Raw genomic sequence first — 20,537 nt, forward strand, 5'->3', positions numbered from 1 at the left:
CATGGTGAGTTCATGTATGATTACATTTTTTTTCACAAGTTAGCGGAAAATTACACTTTTTGAGGGGAAAAAAAATATATAAAGTTTCCATTTCTGCTAACTTCTGGCAAAAAAAAATAAATCTCCCACGGACTCACTATGCCCCTCAGTAATTACCTTGGGGTGTCTACTTTCCGAAATGGGGTCATTTGTGGGGTGTGTTTACTGTTCTGGCATTTTGGGCGGGGCTAAATTGTGAGCAACCATGTAAAGCCTAAAGGTACTCGTTGGACTTTCGGCCCCTTTGCCCACCTAGGCTACAAAAAAGTGTCACACATGTGGTATTGCCGTACTCAGGAGAAGTAGGGCAATGTGTTTTGGAGTGTATTTTTACATATACCCATGCTGGGTGAGAGAAATATCTCTGTAAATTGACAACTTTGTATAATTTTTTTTTTAAAGTTGTCATTTACAGAGATATTTCTCACACACAGTATGGGTATATGTAAAAAAACACCCCAAAACACATTGCCCTACTTCTTCTGAGTATGGCGATACCACATGTGTGACACTTTTTTGCAGCCTAGGGTACAAATTCAAATGAGTACCTTTAGGATTTCACAGGACATTTTTACGCATTTAAATTCCAGACTTCTTCTCACGCTTTAGGGCCCCTAAAATACCAGGGCAGTATAAATACCCCACAAGTGACCCTATTTTGGAAAGAAGACACCCCAAGGTATTCCGTGAGGGGCATGGCGAGTTCATAGAGGTTTTTTTTTTTTTTCGCACAAGTTAGCAGAAAATGTGTTTTTTTTTCTTTTTTGTTTTTTTCTTACAAAGTCTCATATTCCACTAACTTGTGACAAAAAATTAAATTTTACATGAACTCGCCATGCCCCTCACGAAATACCTTGGGGTGTCTTCTTTCCAAAATGGGGTCACTTGTGGGGTATTTATACTGCCCTGGCATTTTAGGGGCCCTAAAGCGTGAGAAGAAGTCTGGAATCCAAATGCCTAAAAATGCCCTCCTAAAAGGTACTCATTGGAATTTGGGCCCCTTTGCGAATCTTGGCTGCATAAAAGTGTCACACATGTGGTATCGCCGTACTCAGGAGAAGTAGGGCAATGTGTTTTGGGGTGTATTTTTACATATACCCATAATGTGTGTGAGAAATATCTCTGTAAATTACAACTTTTTCAATTTTTTTATACAAACTTTTTATACAAATTTCTCTCACCCAGCATAGGTATATGTAAAAATACACCCCAAACCACATTGCCCTACTTCTCCTGAGTACGGCGATACCACATGTGTGACACTTTTTTGCAGCCATGATGCGCAAAGGGGCCCAAATTCCAATGAGTACCTTTAGGATTTCACAGGGCATTTTTGCGCATTTGGATTCCGTGAGGGGTATGGTGAGTTCATGTAAGATTTTATTTTTTGTCACAAGTTAGTGGAATATGAGACTTTGTAAGAAAAAACAAAAAACAAAAAAAATAATCAATTTCCGCTAACTTGTGCCAAAAAAAAAAATCTTCTATGAACTCGCCATGCCCCTCAAAAGTGATCTTTATAGCGCCGCAGCGATTTTACGGTGTTTTTGCAGTGATCAGAAAAAAAAATATTCTGTCACTGCGGTGGGGCGGACTGAACGCAAGTGTGTGCACAAGATCAGGCCTGATCGGGCGAACACTGCGTTTTTTGTAGAGCCTATAGAACATGTCCTATTCTTGTCCGCAATTACGGACAAGAAAAGGCATTTTCTATATAGTTCTGGCAATGTGCGGATCCGCAAAATGTGGAAAGCACATTGCCGGTGTGCGTGTTTTGCGGATCCGCAAAACACATACAGACGTCTGAATGGAGCCTTACAGGGGGGTAATCAATGACAGGGGGGTGATCAGGGAGTCTATATGGGGTGATCAGGGGTTAATAAGGGGTTAATAAGTGACAGGGAGGGGGGGTGTAGTGTAGTGTGGTGATTGGTGCTACATACAGAGCTGCCTGTGTCCTCTGGTGGTCGATCCAAGCAAAAGGGACCACCAGAGGACCAGGTAGCAGGTATATCAGATGCTGTTAACAAAACAGCGTCTAATATACCTTTCTGATGTTAAAAAAATCACATCTACAGCCTGCCAGCAGCGAATGATCGCTGCTGGCAGGCTGTAGATCAACTCGTTTACCTTGCGCTCCTGTGAGCGCGTGTTCACAGGAAATCTCGGCTCACGCGAGATGACGCCTTTCGGCGTTAGTGTGACGGGAGATGGTTAAAGCCATAACCTGATATTTTGCAACATTGAAGTGCCTGTGACCAGAGATGGACTTAATGCCTAAAGCTTTCTGAGATTTCAATCTATGCAACGTTTCTAAAATTGTGTGCCCAGAGTGAAAGACCTTAACGTACCAAAGCCCTCCTGAGAAGTTCCTTCAACCTGTTTGCGACATAAGTACTTTCTCTGGGGATTAGACAAAGCCTCTTGCTTCTATTTTGAAAACATTTGCCATGAACTATTGTTTGCACTTGTTATAAACTATTTTTGCATTATTTATGGACTTTATCCCTAGGAGAGAGAATACTACCTCTCTGTCATTCTATTCAAGATGCCGTCAGCCCGGATTCCTCCTGCTGTGATTTATTTGCATTGCAGAATTGCATGTGCCTTAACCTACCTTCTTGCAGGAAGAAGAAAAGACATGAAAGGGGCCAGAACATTGCTGCGTTGTGTGCTTGTGTTAAAGTAGCTAAAGAATTAATATTGTGAATTATCGATGAAGTATTATTTTCCTTATGCATTGTTTATTGCAAACGGTTGTCTATGGGCAGCAAATAGTAAAAATCTGGCAGTCATAGGTTGCCAGGAGAAAGGTTGGTCCTGCCTGCCCCTCTTGGCTTGTTAGAGTAAAGAGTTCCTGGCTAGCAGAGCTAGAGAAAAGATCTGCTTTAGTAAGCTCTGCCAAGTAGGCCCAAAAGAGAATCCTCATCCAGAAAAACACCATTCCTGAGACTGAAAGCTGCCACAGAGCAACTCTGCCAAGGACTACTCCTGAGAGAGGGAAAGAAAGTGCTGAATATCTATAGATGGTTGAGAACCATTAAGGCATTGATGGAAAGACAGTAAGGTAACGCTCGTTTATGGCAAAAGACTTCAATGCATGTGGGAAGTGTTAATTGCCTCCGGCGCCCTGCACACTTTGGAGATGGACTGGCCAACGACTAAGACCAGCACCCAGACTGGGAATTGCAGAAAGAGTTGTAGGTCTGTGGTTATTTGGGAAGACTGCAAAGTGTATCTAGAGAGAGAGAGACTCAGGCAGGACTACTACCATCATTGCTGATGCCTATACACAGCTATTGGGAAAAGCCTACTCTATAATACACCTCAGAACTGTGCCTGTTGATGCTATATGTACTGCAACACTCATCATTTACTCAATAAAGAGAGACTTTATTTATTGTATACAAACAGGCCTGGTCATTTCCCCCAACATTTATCCGCTGGCCCTACACTTGCCCTCCTACGTCGCACCCTGCCAATCATCCACCCTAACTACCATCAGACAAGAGCCCCCAACAAATCCCAGGGTGTGCCCCAAGAGAGGAAAGAGTGCATCCTCCATTCACTGCACACATGGCCCAGGGACCGCCTGCAGAAGAGCGATTAGTCACCGTAAGGACTACAACCACCCTCATTCCCACCTCCACCACTCCCATCCTTTCTAGTTTCAGCCATTGCCACACATCCCCTGCAGACTGGTAAGGGTTTAAACGGTCACGATCAGAGTTATTTCTGATCACAGTCACTGCAGTATGATGCCAGATGTGCAGCCAAATTGAGTTGCTGGAAATGCATGGCACTGGGCAGGAAGAGGTTAAAGTAGCCCAATGGGGACACTTTGTTGCTTGATTTACACATTCCTATCTTCTATCTTTTACCTATATATAGTACATTTCTTAGCTCTTACACCAGGGTTTGGTTGGTCGGATGTTTTGAATTAATGCTCGGTCTACGAGCTGTGAGTTCCTATTGCGTCATCTGTTTGCACATCCTTTAAATTACATGGCAAGTGTCTGATTGGCAATTATAGATTGATTGCACTGTTTATATGACATGGCTTACTCGTCTCTGCTGAGTACACAATGTTAAACTCTTTCAGAATTGGACTTTCTGGGATGCTTCTTCTTTCCTTATAATTCTTTTATGATCATTTAGTTTTTTAGAGATAATAAATATTAATAATAGTATATAGTGCCAACATGTTATGCATCGCTTTCCAGTTGGTGAAGGGACATGCAAGTAAAATGTCCAGTAATCCAAAAAAAGGAGAGAGGACTTTGTCCACAAAAGCTTACATTCTGCAGGAGAGAGGACGCTGTCCATAAGAGCTTACATTCTACAGGAGAGAGGACCCTGCACGTAAGAGAGAACCCTGCCCATAAGTGCTTACTCTCTACAGAAGAGGGAACCTGTCCATAGGAGCTCACACTCTACTGGAGAGCGGACCCGTCCATAAGAGCTCAGACTCTACTGGAGAGCGGACCCTGCTTATAAGAGCTTACACTCTACAGGAGAGAGGACCCTGCCCATAAGAGCTTACACTCTACAGGAGAGAGGACCTTGCACGTAAGAGAGAACCCTGCCCATAAGAGCTTACACTCTACAGGAGAGAGGACCCTGCACGTAAGAGAGAACCCTGCCCATAAGTGCTAACTCTCTACAGGAGAGAGGTCCCTGCACATAATAGCCTACACTCTACAGGAGAGAGATCCCTGCCCATAAGAGCTAACACTCTACAGAAGAGCGGACCTGTCCATAAGAGCTTACACTCTACAGGAGAGAGGACCCTGCTTATAAGAGCTTACACTCTACAGGAGAGAGGACCCTGCCCATAAGAGCTTACACTCTACAGAAGAGCGAACCTGTCCATAAGAGCTTACACTCTACAGGAGAGAGGTCCCTGCCCATAAAGCTTACACTCTATAGAAGAGGGGACCTGTTCATAAGAGCTTACACTCTACAGGAGAGAGTACCCTGCCCATAAGAGCCTACACTCTACAGGAGAGAGGACCCTTCCCATTAGAGCTTACACTCTACAGGAGAGAGGTGCCTGCCCATAGGAGCTTACACTCTATAGAAGAGGGGACCTGTTCATAAGAGCTTACACTCTACAGGAGAGACTACCCTGCCCATAAGAGCTTACACTCTACAGAATAGGGGACCTGTCCATATGAGCTTACACTCTACAGGAGACAGGTCCCTGCCCATAAGAGCTTACACTCTACAGGTGGGAGGTCCTTGCCCATAAGAGCTTACACTCTACAGGTGGGAGGTCCCTCCCCATAAGAGCTTACACTCTACAGGTGGGAGGTCCCTGCCCATAAGAGTTCACACATCAGTTGCCTCAGATACTTACGTAAGGACGTAGTTCACACTGACAATGCAGTGCGGTCTGGATGAGCGGCTGTTGTGGACGATTGTAGCGTAACTCTGCACCCACACCCATCCTCCATGTTTGGAAAGCAACCGATAATATTTGGTGGTGACTTGGCCCTTTACCAGCACTGGAAGAGAAGAGGAAGTTAATTCAATTAAAGGGGTTGTTCAGGTGGGAAAAATATTAACTAAGTTCTCACTGGGGTTTAAAATATAAGACAACCTCACTCTCGCTGACTCCCTGCCGCTTCTGTTCTGACACTTATCCCCATGTCGGTCTTTGCCTTCTCTTCTCTCTAAACACACAGGAAATAACCACTCAGCCAATCCCTGACTGATGTGAGCCAGCACTGAGGCCATTGATTGGCTGAGCGGTCATTTCCTGTTTGTCGAGAGGGATCAGCATGGAGAGAACAGCAAGGGACCGTGCAGCATGGGAACGGGAGCTATGGGGGGCCGAGAAGGATTTCCTTTATTAGTTTACACCATGGAGAGTCTTTTTAAAAAAAATATAAGTTACTGGACAACCCCTTTAAGCAGCAAAACCAAACCAGACGAAAACTGGTGCAATTTCTAAAAGAAAATCCCGTAGGTTTCTCTGTCATCTAGTTGGTCTTTAATGGTGTTTTCCACTGAGGACAATTCCTTAATGTCAGAAGGGCTCCCCTTCAATAATCCTATCACAGGGTATCCTGCATCAATCAGTTCTAATATGCAGGGGATCATAACAGCAAGTGTGCCATTTACCTGCAGCACCACCGGCAGGGGAAATGAAAAATTACACAATGCCCATTGAAATAAATGACCTGCTCTTCTAATGCAGTGTTCCTCACCTTTGGGCCTCAAGCGGTTGCAAAACTACAGTTCTCATGATGATAACAGCATGTTTTCTTAGCTAAATAGCCACAGGTTGGAGAACACTTGCAATGTGTAGACCAAAAGGGTCATCTGGAGTAAGAGAAGCTCTATGGAGCCATTATCTGCTCCAGTTATTTGAAGGATTTCACACCAGGAACTCAGACATTTTACAACCTCTTTAGTGAAGTATTCCTCGAATTTGTAATATCTTAAAGGCTATGGAGACCTTCAGGGCCATTATTTTTTTATTATTGCATTCTACTAATTTAGGGCTAAAAATCATTTGTGTATTTGGTCTTTATTAAAAGTGTTCAGCAGTTTTTGTGGTAGAGGGGTTAAATTTCAGTAAATTTTAATACTGTCACTTGCTGTTTACTCTGACTCCCTCAGATGAGGGCTCATGTAGAGCTCTTACCGTATCTCTGATCTCATAAGCACTCATTATACCTAAACTGTTATCAAACAGATATGAATATGGCTTAAATGAGTGTTTATTATGAGCTGTCGGGAGATCAGAGATATGAGCTATACATGAGTAAAGTGAAAGTGACAGACTGAAATTTAACCCCTGTATCACACAAACTGCTGAAAAGTTTTAATAAAGACCAGTTGCAAGAATGATTTTAGCCCAAAATGAGTAGAATGCAATACTGAAAAGGTGTCCCAGAAGGTGTTCATAGCCTTTGACGTGACTGTCAATACAGTGTACAACATAAAAACTGCTGAGGTCAGTCATTGAATGCTGGATGTCACCACTGCAGACAAAAACAATGCGTCACAGCTGAGAAGATGGTGCTGGATCTGAGGGGGCCTTGAGAAGATAAGTTTAATATTTTTTTATTATTATTATTATTATTATTATTTTATCAGCCTCCCTGCAGTTTGGGCTCAAACACTCCTTTCAGAGATAACATAATGGTTGCTTGCAGGCACCACTAGGAGGAGCTTAGAAGCTTACTGGGTACGTTCTATACATTGAACTCAATGATAAAACAGTATGCAGTAAGCTCCCATGCTCCCTCTAGTGCTGGCTGCAGGCAACAAGAATGTTATCTTGTAAAGGTGTTGGCCCTAGATAGGAGATAAGTATCGGTTCAGTAGAGGAACCACACTGGTCCCATGTCACCGTAGGAATGGAGCAGGAGTCGAGCATGAGTGTTGCCACGCTCAATTAATTATTTGTGGGACTGCCGCAGATAGCCGAGGGGACGAGGAGCTCTGTACCAGGATAAAAACTCCAGCCGCTATAAAGACCTATTAAGAAATTCATTAGAACATGATGATTAAAGGCGGGGGTTCACTTTAACAGATAATAATAATAACAATGAATGAAGCTTACAGAGGTGGTGAGCATATCTCAAGTGGAACACATCACAGCCGTGGACATGGTGGTAAAGCGTTTTCTCTATGAGGTCTTGAGGTTCATAACCGGTTAATTCGGCTACTCTGCACAGAAAAGAAGGGAACTGAGGAGGGGGTTTCTTTCAATCTATTAAGACATTCCACAAAAGTATGAAGCATCTGGACACTCTGGAGTCAATACGTCTTGGATGTTCCACAAAATACATACATAATTGTCCTTTATTGTTCCAAACTTTTGAAACTTTCATACTCGAGTGAGAAATTTTATGCCAAAAGCTGATTACATCTATTGGATGAACATTATATGTGATATTGGGAGTGATAGTGAGAAAGGAATTAGCAGAAACACTGGACATCTCATAACCTTGAGAGATCTGGCAAAGAAAGCTGCTCAATCTGATGCGCATCCTGGGGACTTAGCTGGGGTCAAACCTAGAATCGTCTCTGTTGCACACAGAGCAATGGATTCGGCAACCTGTGGCATCATGCACACAGTCGTATTAAAGGTCCATAACGTGGTGCCGTGGTCCAGTCTTTGAGAGTGTGGCACCTCCGCTGAAAAGGCTGCCAGAGAAGGCCTGGTACCTGTCACTAATGACCACTACGAAACGAAAAGTGGGTGGCCCGCAAAAGACATTTATCACCTATCCATAGGATAGGCTAGGTGTATGATCGCTGGAGGTCTGATCCTGATCACCAAAATGGGGGTCCTGTTTGGAATAGCGCAGTGGTCAGACATGAGCACAACCGATCCATTCAAAGTCTATGTGACATAGGCGTGTGCTGTACTCTGGCAATCTAATGAAGATTGAATGGAGTGGTAGCGTGCTTGCGTGACCATGGTGCTAGTCAACAGGACCCTCATTCTAGTGCTGAGTGGGGATCCCAGCAGTTTGACCCCCGGCGATCTAACAATGATCAGCTATCCACAGGATGATTATGAATATGTTTTGAGGGCCGGCCTCTTTGATAAATATAAAGGGGTTATTAGGGCCACGGATATTGCTGACCTATCCTCAGGATAGTTCATCAGATTGGTGGGGGTCTGACACCTGGTATCCCCACTGATCAGCTGGTTCGGGCACCCGTGGTCCCAGCTCTGTACACGTGTAGTGGCAGTACCAGGGTACTGCAGCATAGCTCCCATTCCAATAAATGGCAACACGCTGGTGCCAGTAACTACAAACTGTACAAAGCCTTTTGCTTACGCTCCACACTGTATAGCTTCCTGTACCGCCGCTTCCCGAAACAGCTGATCAGTAGGGGTGCCAGGTGTTGGACCGACACCAATCTCATGCAGTGGAGCAATATCATTAGCCCGGACAACTTCTTTAATTATATAACAGCATCATATAGCACAGTTATTAGGTTACTTTACATATGGAGCTCTTATGTGATCACTGTATAGCGGTATTATATGAGTACTGTGCGGTGGTATTTACATTCTGCTACTTAAACACCTCCAATGCATTATTTTTGCAGTGTATGGTGGTAGTACTACACCCAGGCATGGGATTCAGCCAGTTGCCTCCAGTTCTCTAGATCCAGTTGTTAATATTACAATTGGATTGGAGAACCGTGTTGCTGGCTGAGTCTCGATCCGGTGCTCTGGCGGCGGCAGGGCAGCTGGAGATGTTCCCTTTCATTGCTTTGCGCACCACTGATAGTTTAGCTCTTTAGTTGGGTGGTATGTGTGTGTAGTGTATATATGGGGTATTTATGTGTATGTGTACCATGTACAGTACAGACCAAAAGTTTGGACACACCTTCTCATTCAAAGAGTTTTCTTTATTTTCATGACTAAGAAAATTGTAGATTCACACTGAAGGCATCAAAACTATGAATTAACACATGTGGAATTATATACATAACAAACAAGTGTGAAACAACTGAAAATATGTCATATTCTAGGTTCTTCAAAGTAGCCACCTTTTGCTTTGATTACTGCTTTGCACACTCTTGGCATTCTCTTGATGAGCTTCAAGAGGTAGTCCCCTGAAATGGTTTTTCACTTCACAGGTGTGCCCTGTCAGGTTTAATAAGTGAGATTTCTTGCCTTATAAATGGGGGTTGGGACCATCAGTTGCGTTGAGGAGAAGTCAGGTGGATACACAGCTGATAGTCCTACTGAATAGACTGTTAGAATTTGTATTATGGCAAGAAAAAAGTAGCTAAGTAAAGAAAAAACGAGTGGCCATCATTACTTTAAGAAATGAAGGTCAGTCAGTCAGCCGAAAAAATTGGGAAAACTTTGAAAGTAAGGGCTATTTGACCATGAAGGAGAGTGATGGGGTGCTGCGCCAGATGACCTGGCCTCCACAGTCACCGGACCTGAACCCAATCGAGATGGTTTGGGGGTGAGCTGGACCGCAGAGTGAAGGCAAAAGGGCCAACAAGTGCTAAGCATCTCTGGGAACTCCTTCAAGACTGTTGGAAGACCATTTCAGGGGACTACCTCTTGAAGCTCATCAAGAGAATGCCAAGAGTGTGCAAAGCAGTAATCAAAGCAAAAAGGTGGCTACTTTGAAGAACCTAGAATATGACATATTTTCAGTTGTTTCACACTTGTTTGTTATGTATATAATTCCACATGTGTTAATTCATAGTTTTGATGCCTTCATAGTCATGAAAATAAAGAAAACTCTTTGAATGAGAAGGTGTGTCCAAACTTTTGGTCTGTACTGTATATGGTGTCTTTATGTGTATGTGTGTTGCATATATATGGTGTATGTACTGTATATGTAAACATGTGTCGTGACGCTGCGTGTCCGCCATTGAGAAGGGAACCTGTTGTTAAAAATCTGAATCCCACCCCTGACGACATAGGATCACTATTTGGGCAACTATATGGAAGAGTTATTTGGGCAGCATATGGCACAATTAGTAGGGCACTGTGGTGCTTATAATTAGACGCTCTATGGTCCGGTTTTTTTTTTCAGACTGTATAACAACACCATATGGGGGGCAGCAACGGAAGGCACCTTCCAGCGTATTGCCTAGAGGTCTATAATACGGAACCTTAGTGTGTCGCCATACATGAACCATGCAACATGACAATAAACACACGATAAGTGGCGATACAACGTGTTTCGGTATACTAGGAAATACTCATTTTACATGGCTGCTTACCTTGAGTCCAGGAAAATGAGTTTGAGATCCAGGACTCGCTTCGGAACATAAACATGTTACTGTGCAGTTTGATCTCTGTGATGGCGCTCGGGGGTGGTAACGACTGACCCACAGCCACTAGCCCTACAATTTGATAGCAGGAGTCATATAAAGAAATGTCCGCATATACTGCCTTATTTTCAGATACCCACTGCAGTGAATCACCTGTTATATAAAGATAAAACATATCACATATACACTAAACACACCGGCCACACACAAGTATTTGATATCCGCTGCGCCCCCTGTTACCCGAACATTACAAGTAGAACATGTCTCCGGACACAGAGCGAGAATCAGGACACCCAACAGAACTGGTATTTTTGTTGAAAAATGGCAATTTTTTCCAATTAGCTTTGCCATGAGATATTGACTTCTCTTCGATCCAACTAGGAGGAGAAGTTAGCTACTTCCTGTCCGTCCCTAAGGGACAAATACATTTATTGTCAATGACACTAGATGACGTTTCACATTCAGGGCTTGATTCGGTTTTCTCCATGTGATTGACTACCAGGGATGGCTATAGGACCGACTGGGTGACAAAAATATTAGGGCCTTGAGAGGTAATATGGCTGACAGGAAGTAGCTACCAGGTATTTCCTGTTTAGGAGAGTTCTGGGACACAAAACACTTAGGAGAGAAATACTCTGTGCAGTTACCATGCATACCAACATTTCAGTTGGGAAAATCGGAGCATATAAGTCCTACCTCGGGAAACGCCTCGAACCCGAATCCTAAATTTTCCAGGACTGTACCTGATTTTCAGAGACAGTCCCAGTAAATTTGCTAAATTTAACATAAAACCCCTGCCTATAAGCGGATGTCTTCTGGGCGGGGTTTATGTTAGTCATGCCCCATATTTGGCTGGGGGGCATCACAAATTTGCCAGGATTGTCTCTGAAAATCAGGGACAGCCCCGGCAAATCAAGACAGTTGGCAACTATGAGTTACTGCCAGTCAACGTTTAAAGGGGGTCTCAGGATAGGTCATCGATAAGTCTTCGGTGGGGGGTTTACAACTCCTGGCACCTCCGCTGATCAGCTGTTTGAAGAGAAGGCACATCCTTGGCCAGAGACGTCACAGTCAGATATCTGCCCAACTGTCCCGAATTTAGCGGCACCGTCCGTGATTTTTTCCTCCCTTCTCATTTTAGGTTAAAAACTCCTCCCAGCTTTCTAATCCCTCTCGATTTTCATGATCAGCAAACATTCAGAAGCAGTAACCCTGCCATAGCAAGTCCTGCTCTCATCTGAGAAGTAGATACCATTGCATCCAGTCTAGACAATGACTCTGTGAGCTGAAAACCTCGCAGCAGCTGCACCACATCTCTGGTAGTTTGCTACAATCAGGGGTGCACACCAATGAGGCAGGGTGAGGCAGCACCAGGTTGGGTAAGAGGGGGGCAGCGAAGGGCCATGGGCAATGAGCGTTTTCATTGCGGCAAAGGGGTTAGGTTAAGAAATTGGCATTGGGGGGTCCACCGTTTTCAGTTTTTCGCCTCAGGCAGCAGAAAGGCTAGGTGCACCTCTGGCTACCCAATGTATCAGCCTGGAGCCTTGTAGGTTTCACTCACAGAGCATTGTCGAGACCGGATATATTTGTATCCACTTCTCAGCTGATGGCATTACTAGTTATCTTACGGTTTGCTGCCTCTTCCTCAAGTGCCCCTCCAAATAAGCTGCATTTACGGAAGCTAGGCCTACCCGGCTAGACTACAGAGAAACGTAGGTTTTGTTGAAGAGGACCTGTCTGTTTTGTTTTTACCATGAAATAACAATTCTGGAACATCTAGAACTATGCGTTATGCCGTTCCTCTGTTATTCCTCCCTGAAATTTATGAATACATTGACACCTGGTTGCTACCAGTTGGGGTTGCGTTCCTTCACACACACTGACACTGTCCGGTGAGTGAAACCAGTGCCAAATTGTGTAGGGGCACACCCCTTTGCCGAAGAGAATGGTAAGACCCACTTGTCAGTGTAGTCATACATTTCTAGGAGCAATAACAGAGGAATAGCACAATATACAGTTCTAAAAATATTCTCCAGCACTTTTTTGGGGTGGGGGTAAGTTTTTAATAAAACAGACATGTCAGGGGGGTGACAGGTCTTCTTTTATCCCAGACCAGGCCAGGAATGACGCTGGGTGAGTTCATTTTTATAAAAACTCCTGCAGCCTGAATGTTATGTGTATCTGTATCTATCATTCCAGTCAGCAACCCCGTCACTCAATCAAACTGCGATGTGCGTGTGCATGTCCTCCGCAGCGAGTGCACTTACCTTGTATCCGCTACAGGTGAGTCCTGCATTTCTTTTCGCCAAAACACATTTCATCCGCAGAAAAAACGACCGTTCGATTTCATATTCTGCAAGAAGAACAGAATGGCGTGTCACAAAGAATGTGGAGCCTTAGGGGGCATTCACACGACCGTAGTTCTGGGCCCGCATGTGTTGCGCAATTTTGCGGAATGTTTGCGGAACCATTCATATCAAGGCCGCAAAAGATGGCACATCCGTAGTTCCGTTCTGCAACCCCGCCAAAAAGATAGAGCATGTCCTATTCTTGTCCGCAATTGCAGACACTAATAGGTATTTCTATCAAAGGGCCAAGAATGCGGAACGCACACGGCTGATATCCGTGTTTTGCAGATCCGAAAATTTAAGGACCGCAAAATACATACGGTCGTGTGGATGAAAGCTTAAAAAGAGGCTTACGTCAAACTGCGGATGCTAGGAGTTATTTGACACAGGACTGTATCCGTTTTGCGGTCCTCAAACCACGGGTCCGCAAAATACGTATGCGGTCTGTGTGCTGCATTTTTTTTTTGCTGACCCATTGACTTCAATGGGTCCATGATTCTTTTTGCGGAATGGACATACGGATGCGGAAAGCACACCGATAGACTGTGCACTTTCCTCATCCCGTATGTCCGTTCCGAAAAAAGGAGATTGAACGCGTCCTATACCTGGCTGCAAAGTGCAGACCGCAGACCCAAGTCACAATGTGTCCGCAAAAAAGGCATGGACGGTATCTGTATTCTGCGGACCGCAAAACGGATACAGTCTTGTGCATAACTCCTAGCATCCACGTTTTTCCGTGTTTTGACGCTCCACTTGACTGGATCCCTTTAAGATTATTCTTTGTTATGAAATTAAACTGTGAGATTATCACTGGATTCCCATCCGCGTAGACACCACTTTGTAGTTACTGTAGGTACACCAGCAATACAAGGCTACACAGGGTTTTAGGTTTGGGGATTAGGCATGATTTCGGTAAATACGGCCTCTCAGTAAATTACGGGCTATCCATTTACGGTGTCACATCCAATATTCCTTAGCACAGAGGTTAATGTAGTAATAATAGTCATTTTGGACATAATTTCTCCCAAGCTTTACCGGCTTCTCTCTCATTAGAAAAGGATATCTTGGGGATTCTGGGAACCTCACACTGAGGGTCACACGTAATAAATGCCTTTTCCAGGCTTCTCCACTACAAAGCTATAAGATGGAATACAGCTTCTTACTTTGAAATTCTTCTTTTTGTAAGTTTTTGCACAAATTGCTTTTGAGTAATAGGATAAAAATGTTGGCCTTTTGTGCGGGTTATATCCTTAACATGTCTGTGTTAATAACTACTAGCATTACCCATGTATTAACAATTCTGGAGCATCTATTCTTATGACATTCCTCTATTATTCCTACTAGAAGTTTATGAATTTCCAACTAATAATAATAATCTTTATTTATATAGCACCAACATGTCTTTATAGCGCTTGGGTGTTACCAGTTTGGAGTGTTCCCCTGCATAGTCTGATACTATCCAATCAGTGTTGCCAGTGTCAGACTGTGCAAGGACACACCCCCAACTGGTAACACCCATCTTTGTCTCCATTGCAAACTGCTAGTAATTCATTCATAAACATTATTAGTAGGAATAATAAAGAAATGGCACAACATAGAGTATTAAGAATTTTATGTACCCGACATGGTTATTTTCCTAAATTTAAACTAGGCCAATTCAATATTCACATACATGGCTACAGAAATTTCCCATAGGTTTGAGATAGACACTTCTTTGAGACTTCATCAGATATAGACACACCCGTTAGATATTATCAGAGGTAGACACGCCCCTTAGACATTATCAGAGATAGACACACCCCTTAGACATTATCAGAGATAGACACATCCCTTAGACATTATCAGAGATAGACACGCCCCTTAGACATTATCAGATAGACACACCCCTTAGACATTATCAGAGATAGACATGCCCCTTTGACATTATCAGCGATGGACACACCTCTTAGACTTCATCAGAGATAGACACACCCATTAGTCATTATCAGAGGTAGACACGCCCCTTAGACATTATCAGAGATAGACACGCCCCTTAGACATTATCTGAGATAGACACACCCCTTAGACATTATCAGAGATAGACACACCCGTTAGATATTATCAGAGATAGACACACCCCTTAGACATTATCTGAGATAGACACACCCCTTAGACATTATCAGATAGACACACCCCTTAGACATTATCAGAGATAGACATGCCCCTTAGACATTATCAGAGATAGACACGCCCCTTAGACATTATCTGAGATAGACACACCCCTTAGAGATTATCAGAGATAGACACACCCCTTAGACATTATCAGAGATAGACACGACCCTTAGACATTATCAGATATAGACACACCCCTTAGATATTATCAGATAGACACACCCCTTAGACATTATCATATAGACACACCCCTTAGACATTATCATATAGACACACTCCTTAGATATTATCAGATAGACACACCCCATAGACATTATCAGAGATAGACACACCCCTTAGACATTATCTGAGATAGACACACCCCTTAGAGATTATCAAAGATAGACACACCCCTTAGACATTATCTGAGATAGACACACCCCTTAGACATTATCAGAGATAGACACACCCCTTAGATATTATCAGAGATAGACACACCCCTTAGATATTATCAGATAGACACACCCCTTAGACATTATCAGATAGACACACCCCTTAGACATTATCATATAGACACACTCCTTAGACATTATCATATAGACACACCCTTTAGACATTATCAGAGATAGACACACCCCTTAGACATTATCTGAGATAGACACACCCCTTAGATATTATCAAAGATAGACACACCCCTTAGACATTATCAGAGATAGACACACCCCTTAGATATTATCAATTAGACACACCCCTTAGACATTATCAGAGATAGACACACCCCTTAGACATTATCAGAGATAGACACACCCCTTAGATATTATCAGAGATAGACACACCCCTTAGATATTATCAGATAGACACACCCTTTAGTTATTATCAGAGATAGACACGCCCCTTAGACATTATCAGAGATAGATACGCCCCTTAGACATTATCAGAGATAGACACGCCCCTTAGACATTAGCAGAGATAGACACACCCCTTAGACATTATCAGAGATAGACACGCCCCTTAGGGTAGGTTCACACCTCTGTTTATCCAAGACGCTGTTCCCATAGAGAACGTCCTGCCGGAGATCACCAGATCTGGGCCTAGCCGGATACTGCCGTTCACCGCCAGACCCCATTGACTATACTGGGGGATCCTGCCGAGTGTGAGTTTTGCTGCCTCTATGCCGCCTGTTACACTGTAGCAGATCAGCACTCTGTGTAGTAACAGGATTTACTCCCCATATGACTATTCACCCTGTGTTCCAGCTCGTGCTCAGATCATGGGGATTACGCGCAGATTTCTCCGAAAACCCCACCGCTGTATATCCAATACCGTATTGTTTGCAGGAGTCGCCGTTGTCTGTATAAATATTCATCAAACAGAGGGAATATGGCCGGGGGGATGTCAGGGAACAGACTGCGGTGTGGAATATCACCCCCACCGGACTCCGGTTACATTATGAAATTTCACAACTGGAAACACGAACTGCAAAGACTGTATAATGTCACTGAAGGAAATTCTTAGCCTTCCCTTTAACACATATTGTGCGGTGACTTCATGTATCATGTACGATTAGCGTCCAGGATCTGGATAATGGTTACATTGCTGCTCATGTACGAAGGGGATTCTTACAGGAATAGTCTATAGAACAAGGGAAGGAGTGTAAAATGTTATATATATAGCCTTCGTTTGGCCTCACACTTCTTTATTTAAAGGGGTCAGGATAAGTCATCAATATCAGATTGGTGGGGGTCTAGTACCTGGCAGACCGAAACAGCAGGCTTCAGCAATCTGATATTGATGATCCTAATGATAGGTCCTCAATATCTGCAGCCCAGATGAAGAGTAGAACTACCATTGATTTCATATAGTCCGCGATTTGTAATTAGCTATTGCTAATCACTTCCTCCCATGCATAGAAAATAGTCCCTCACATACAGCCCAAGACATATATGTGGTATGCAATGCCCCCACAATTTCTTTCTTCGCTGTGTAGAAAAAGATAGTTACATTTGTTACATTGGTATTTTACGTGTTGGTTTTGTGGGTTTGAATTTGGGTCATTGTGCTCAATGGCTGTTCATGTTTGCCACTGTTCTGTGCATCCTGGTGTCGGTTTATTGTGTGTGAATTGGTGCCATTATGCATTGTATCTCACCTCAGTTCAGCACTGCTAGAGTTAACTTTCCCTGGCTCTGTGTGTGCAGCTGTTTGTCTTAGATGTTCATTTCCTCTGGTATATATTCTGAGTTCTGTGTCCTGCCTAAATTCTGTCTGCCTGGATTCTCCAAGTTCTGTTTGGCTCTGTTCAGATTCTGTCTGCTTGTTCTGTGTCTGTTCCATGGATTTTTTTGTGCCTGACCTTGTCTTGTTTAGTGCTTGTTCTGTGTCTGAATTCTGACCTAAGTTCTGTTTGCCATTCCCCAGTGTCTGTTCCATGGAATTTTTTAGTTCCTGACCTTGTCTTGTTCAGTGCTTGTTCTATGTCTAAATTCTGACCTAAGTTCTGTTTGCCATTCCCCAGTGTCTGTTCCATGAATTTTTTAGTTCCTGACCTTGTCCGTTCAGTGCTTGTTCTATGTCTAAATTCTGACCTACAGGGAGTGCAGAATTATTAGGCAAGTTGTATTTTTGAGGATTAATTTTATTATTGAACAAGAACCATGCTCTAAATGAACCCAAAAAACTCATTAATATCAAAGCTGAATATTTTTGGAAGTAGTTTTTAGTTTGTTTTTAGTTTTAGCTATTTTAGGGGGATATCTGTGTGTGCAGGTGACTATTACTGTGCATAATTATTACGCAACTTAACAAAAAACAAATATATACCCATTTCAATTATTTATTTTTACCAGTGAAACCAATATAACATCTCAACATTCACAAATATACATTTCTGACATTCAAAAACAAAACAAAAACAAATCAGTGACCAATATAGCCACCTTTCTTTGCAAGGACACTCAAAAGCCTGCCATCCATGGATTCTGTCAGTGTTTTGATCTGTTCACCATCAACATTGCGTGCAGCAGCAACCACAGCCTCCCAGACACTGTTCAGAGAGGTGTACTGTTTTCCCTCCTTGTAAATCTCACATTTGATGATGGACCACAGGTTCTCAATGGGGTTCAGATCAGGTGAACAAGGAGGCCATGTCATTAGATTTTCTTCTTTTATACCCTTTCTTGCCAGCCACGCTGTGGAGTACTTGGACGCGTGTGATGGAGCATTGTCCTGCATGAAAATCATGTTTTTCTTGAAGCATGCAGACTTCTTCCTGTACCACTGCTTGAAGAAGGTGTCTTCCAGAAACTGGCAGTAGGACTGGGAGTTGAGCTTGACTCCATCCTCAACCCGAAAAGGCCCCACAAGCTCATCTTTGATGATACCAGCCCAAACCAGTACTCCACCTCCACCTTGCTGGCGTCTGAGTCGGACTGGAGCTCTCTGCCCTTTACCAATCCAGCCACGGGCCCATCCATCTGGCCCATCAAGACTCACTCTCAATTCATCAGTCCATAAAACCTTAGAAAAATCAGTCTTGAGATATTTCTTGGCCCAGTCTTGACGTTTCAGCTTGTGTGTCTTGTTCAGTGGTGGTCGTCTTTCAGCCTTTCTTACCTTGGCCATGTCTCTGAGCATTGCACACCTTGTGCTTTTGGGCACTCCAGTGATGTTGCAGCTCTGAAATATGGCCAAACTGGTGGCAAGTGGCATCTTGGCAGCTGCACGCTTGACTTTTCTCAGTTCATGGGCAGTTATTTTGCGCCTTGGTTTTTCCACACGCTTCTTGCGACCCTGTTGACTATTTTGAATGAAACGCTTGATTGTTCGATGATCACGCTTCAGAAGCTTTGCAATTTTAAGAGTGTTGCATCCCTCTGCAAGATATCTCACTATTTTTGACTTTTCTGAGCCTGTCAAGTCCTTCTTTTGACCCATTTTGCCAAAGGAAAGGAAGTTGCCTAATAATTATGTACACCTGATATAGGGTGTTGATGTCATTAGACCACACCCCTTCTCATTACAGAGATGCACATCACCTAATATGCTTAATTGGTAGTAGGCTTTCGAGCCTATACAGCTTGGAGTAAGACAACATGCATAAAGAGGATGATGTGGTCAAAATACTCATTTGCCTAATAATTCTGTACAGGGTGTAAGTTCTGTTTGCCATTCCCCGGTGTCTGTTCCCTAGGTTTTTATGTATTCTGTGTGCCTGACCTTATCTTGTTCAGTCTGTGATTGTCTTAGTCTCGCATGTACTCTGCCAGTCTATTCTTTCCCTGGTTCTGTCTGTCTGCTCTGTGCATTGCACTGGAATCTCTGACATCTGTACGTCAGTTGCCAACTACAACAGGACTACTCCAAGAGGTAATGGCCTGGTGTCTCTCCTGCAGTAAAGTCCAGATCCCTGTATAGGGTTTAAGGGGTAAAAACCAGAGGACTGTCAGGATAATGCCCTCAGGACTGACCTTAAGTCAAACCAGTTAGTTGGCACAGTGGTTCCTCAACCATTGTCCGTAACAATATTCTTCTATGAATTTAGGAATAGAGATGAATGAAACGATAAGGACATCGGCACCGAGAGGAGGAAGACAGCAGGGAAGACCCTGAGCATGTCAGTCTATTAGAAGGTGGACCAGGGTAAACAGCAGGGGGCGTTACCGGACAGGAAAATGTAATGGACAAATAAAAACCTTACAATTGCAATAACACTTCTTTTAAAATGTCCTATTCATAGCATAGTAATACTTTTTCCTGTCATAACCCCTTTAATGTAAATGGTATGTAATAATTTGGTGGAAAGAATCGTGACCTCCTTTCTTACCCCAAAAAAGCAAAAAAGGTAATAATTGTGAAATCGATAGAAATTCAAATGCGATTTTTGCTGTATATTAAATCTATTATTGTCCATAATATTTAGGCTACTTTTACATTAGCGTCTTCAATTCCGCTATTGACATCCGTCATAGGATCTCAATAGCGGAAGAAAACGCTTCCGTTTTGTCCCCATTCATTGTCAATGGGGACAAAACTGAACTGAACGAAACGGAATGCACCAAAATGCTGCAAGCAGCGTTTTTCTGTCCGCGATGTGGTGCGGAGCAAGACGGATCCATCTTGACACACAATGTAAGTCAATGGGGACGGATCAGTTTTCTCTGACACAATAGAAAATGGATCCGTCCCCCATTGACTTTCAATGGTGTTCATGACGGATCATGGCTATAGAAGACATAATACAAC

The 20,537-nt window shown here is 43.3% G+C and overlaps 1 protein-coding gene across 1 annotated transcript in view; it reads right to left on the minus strand.

Annotated features, from left to right (window-relative positions):
- Nucleotides 1-20,537, minus strand: part of SIM2 (SIM bHLH transcription factor 2) — an 83,934-nt gene that overhangs the window by 8,522 nt on the left and 54,875 nt on the right. The window contains 6 exon segments of the mRNA XM_040421757.1: nucleotides 5,399-5,546; nucleotides 7,616-7,722; nucleotides 10,768-10,799; nucleotides 10,802-10,929; nucleotides 10,932-10,971; nucleotides 13,086-13,171. Of these exon segments, the coding sequence (XP_040277691.1) occupies nucleotides 5,399-5,546; nucleotides 7,616-7,722; nucleotides 10,768-10,799; nucleotides 10,802-10,929; nucleotides 10,932-10,971; nucleotides 13,086-13,171 (541 nt within the window).

Source organism: Bufo bufo, chromosome 3 (genome assembly GCF_905171765.1).
Source record: "Bufo bufo chromosome 3, aBufBuf1.1, whole genome shotgun sequence".
Lineage (NCBI taxonomy): Eukaryota > Metazoa > Chordata > Amphibia > Anura > Bufonidae > Bufo > Bufo bufo.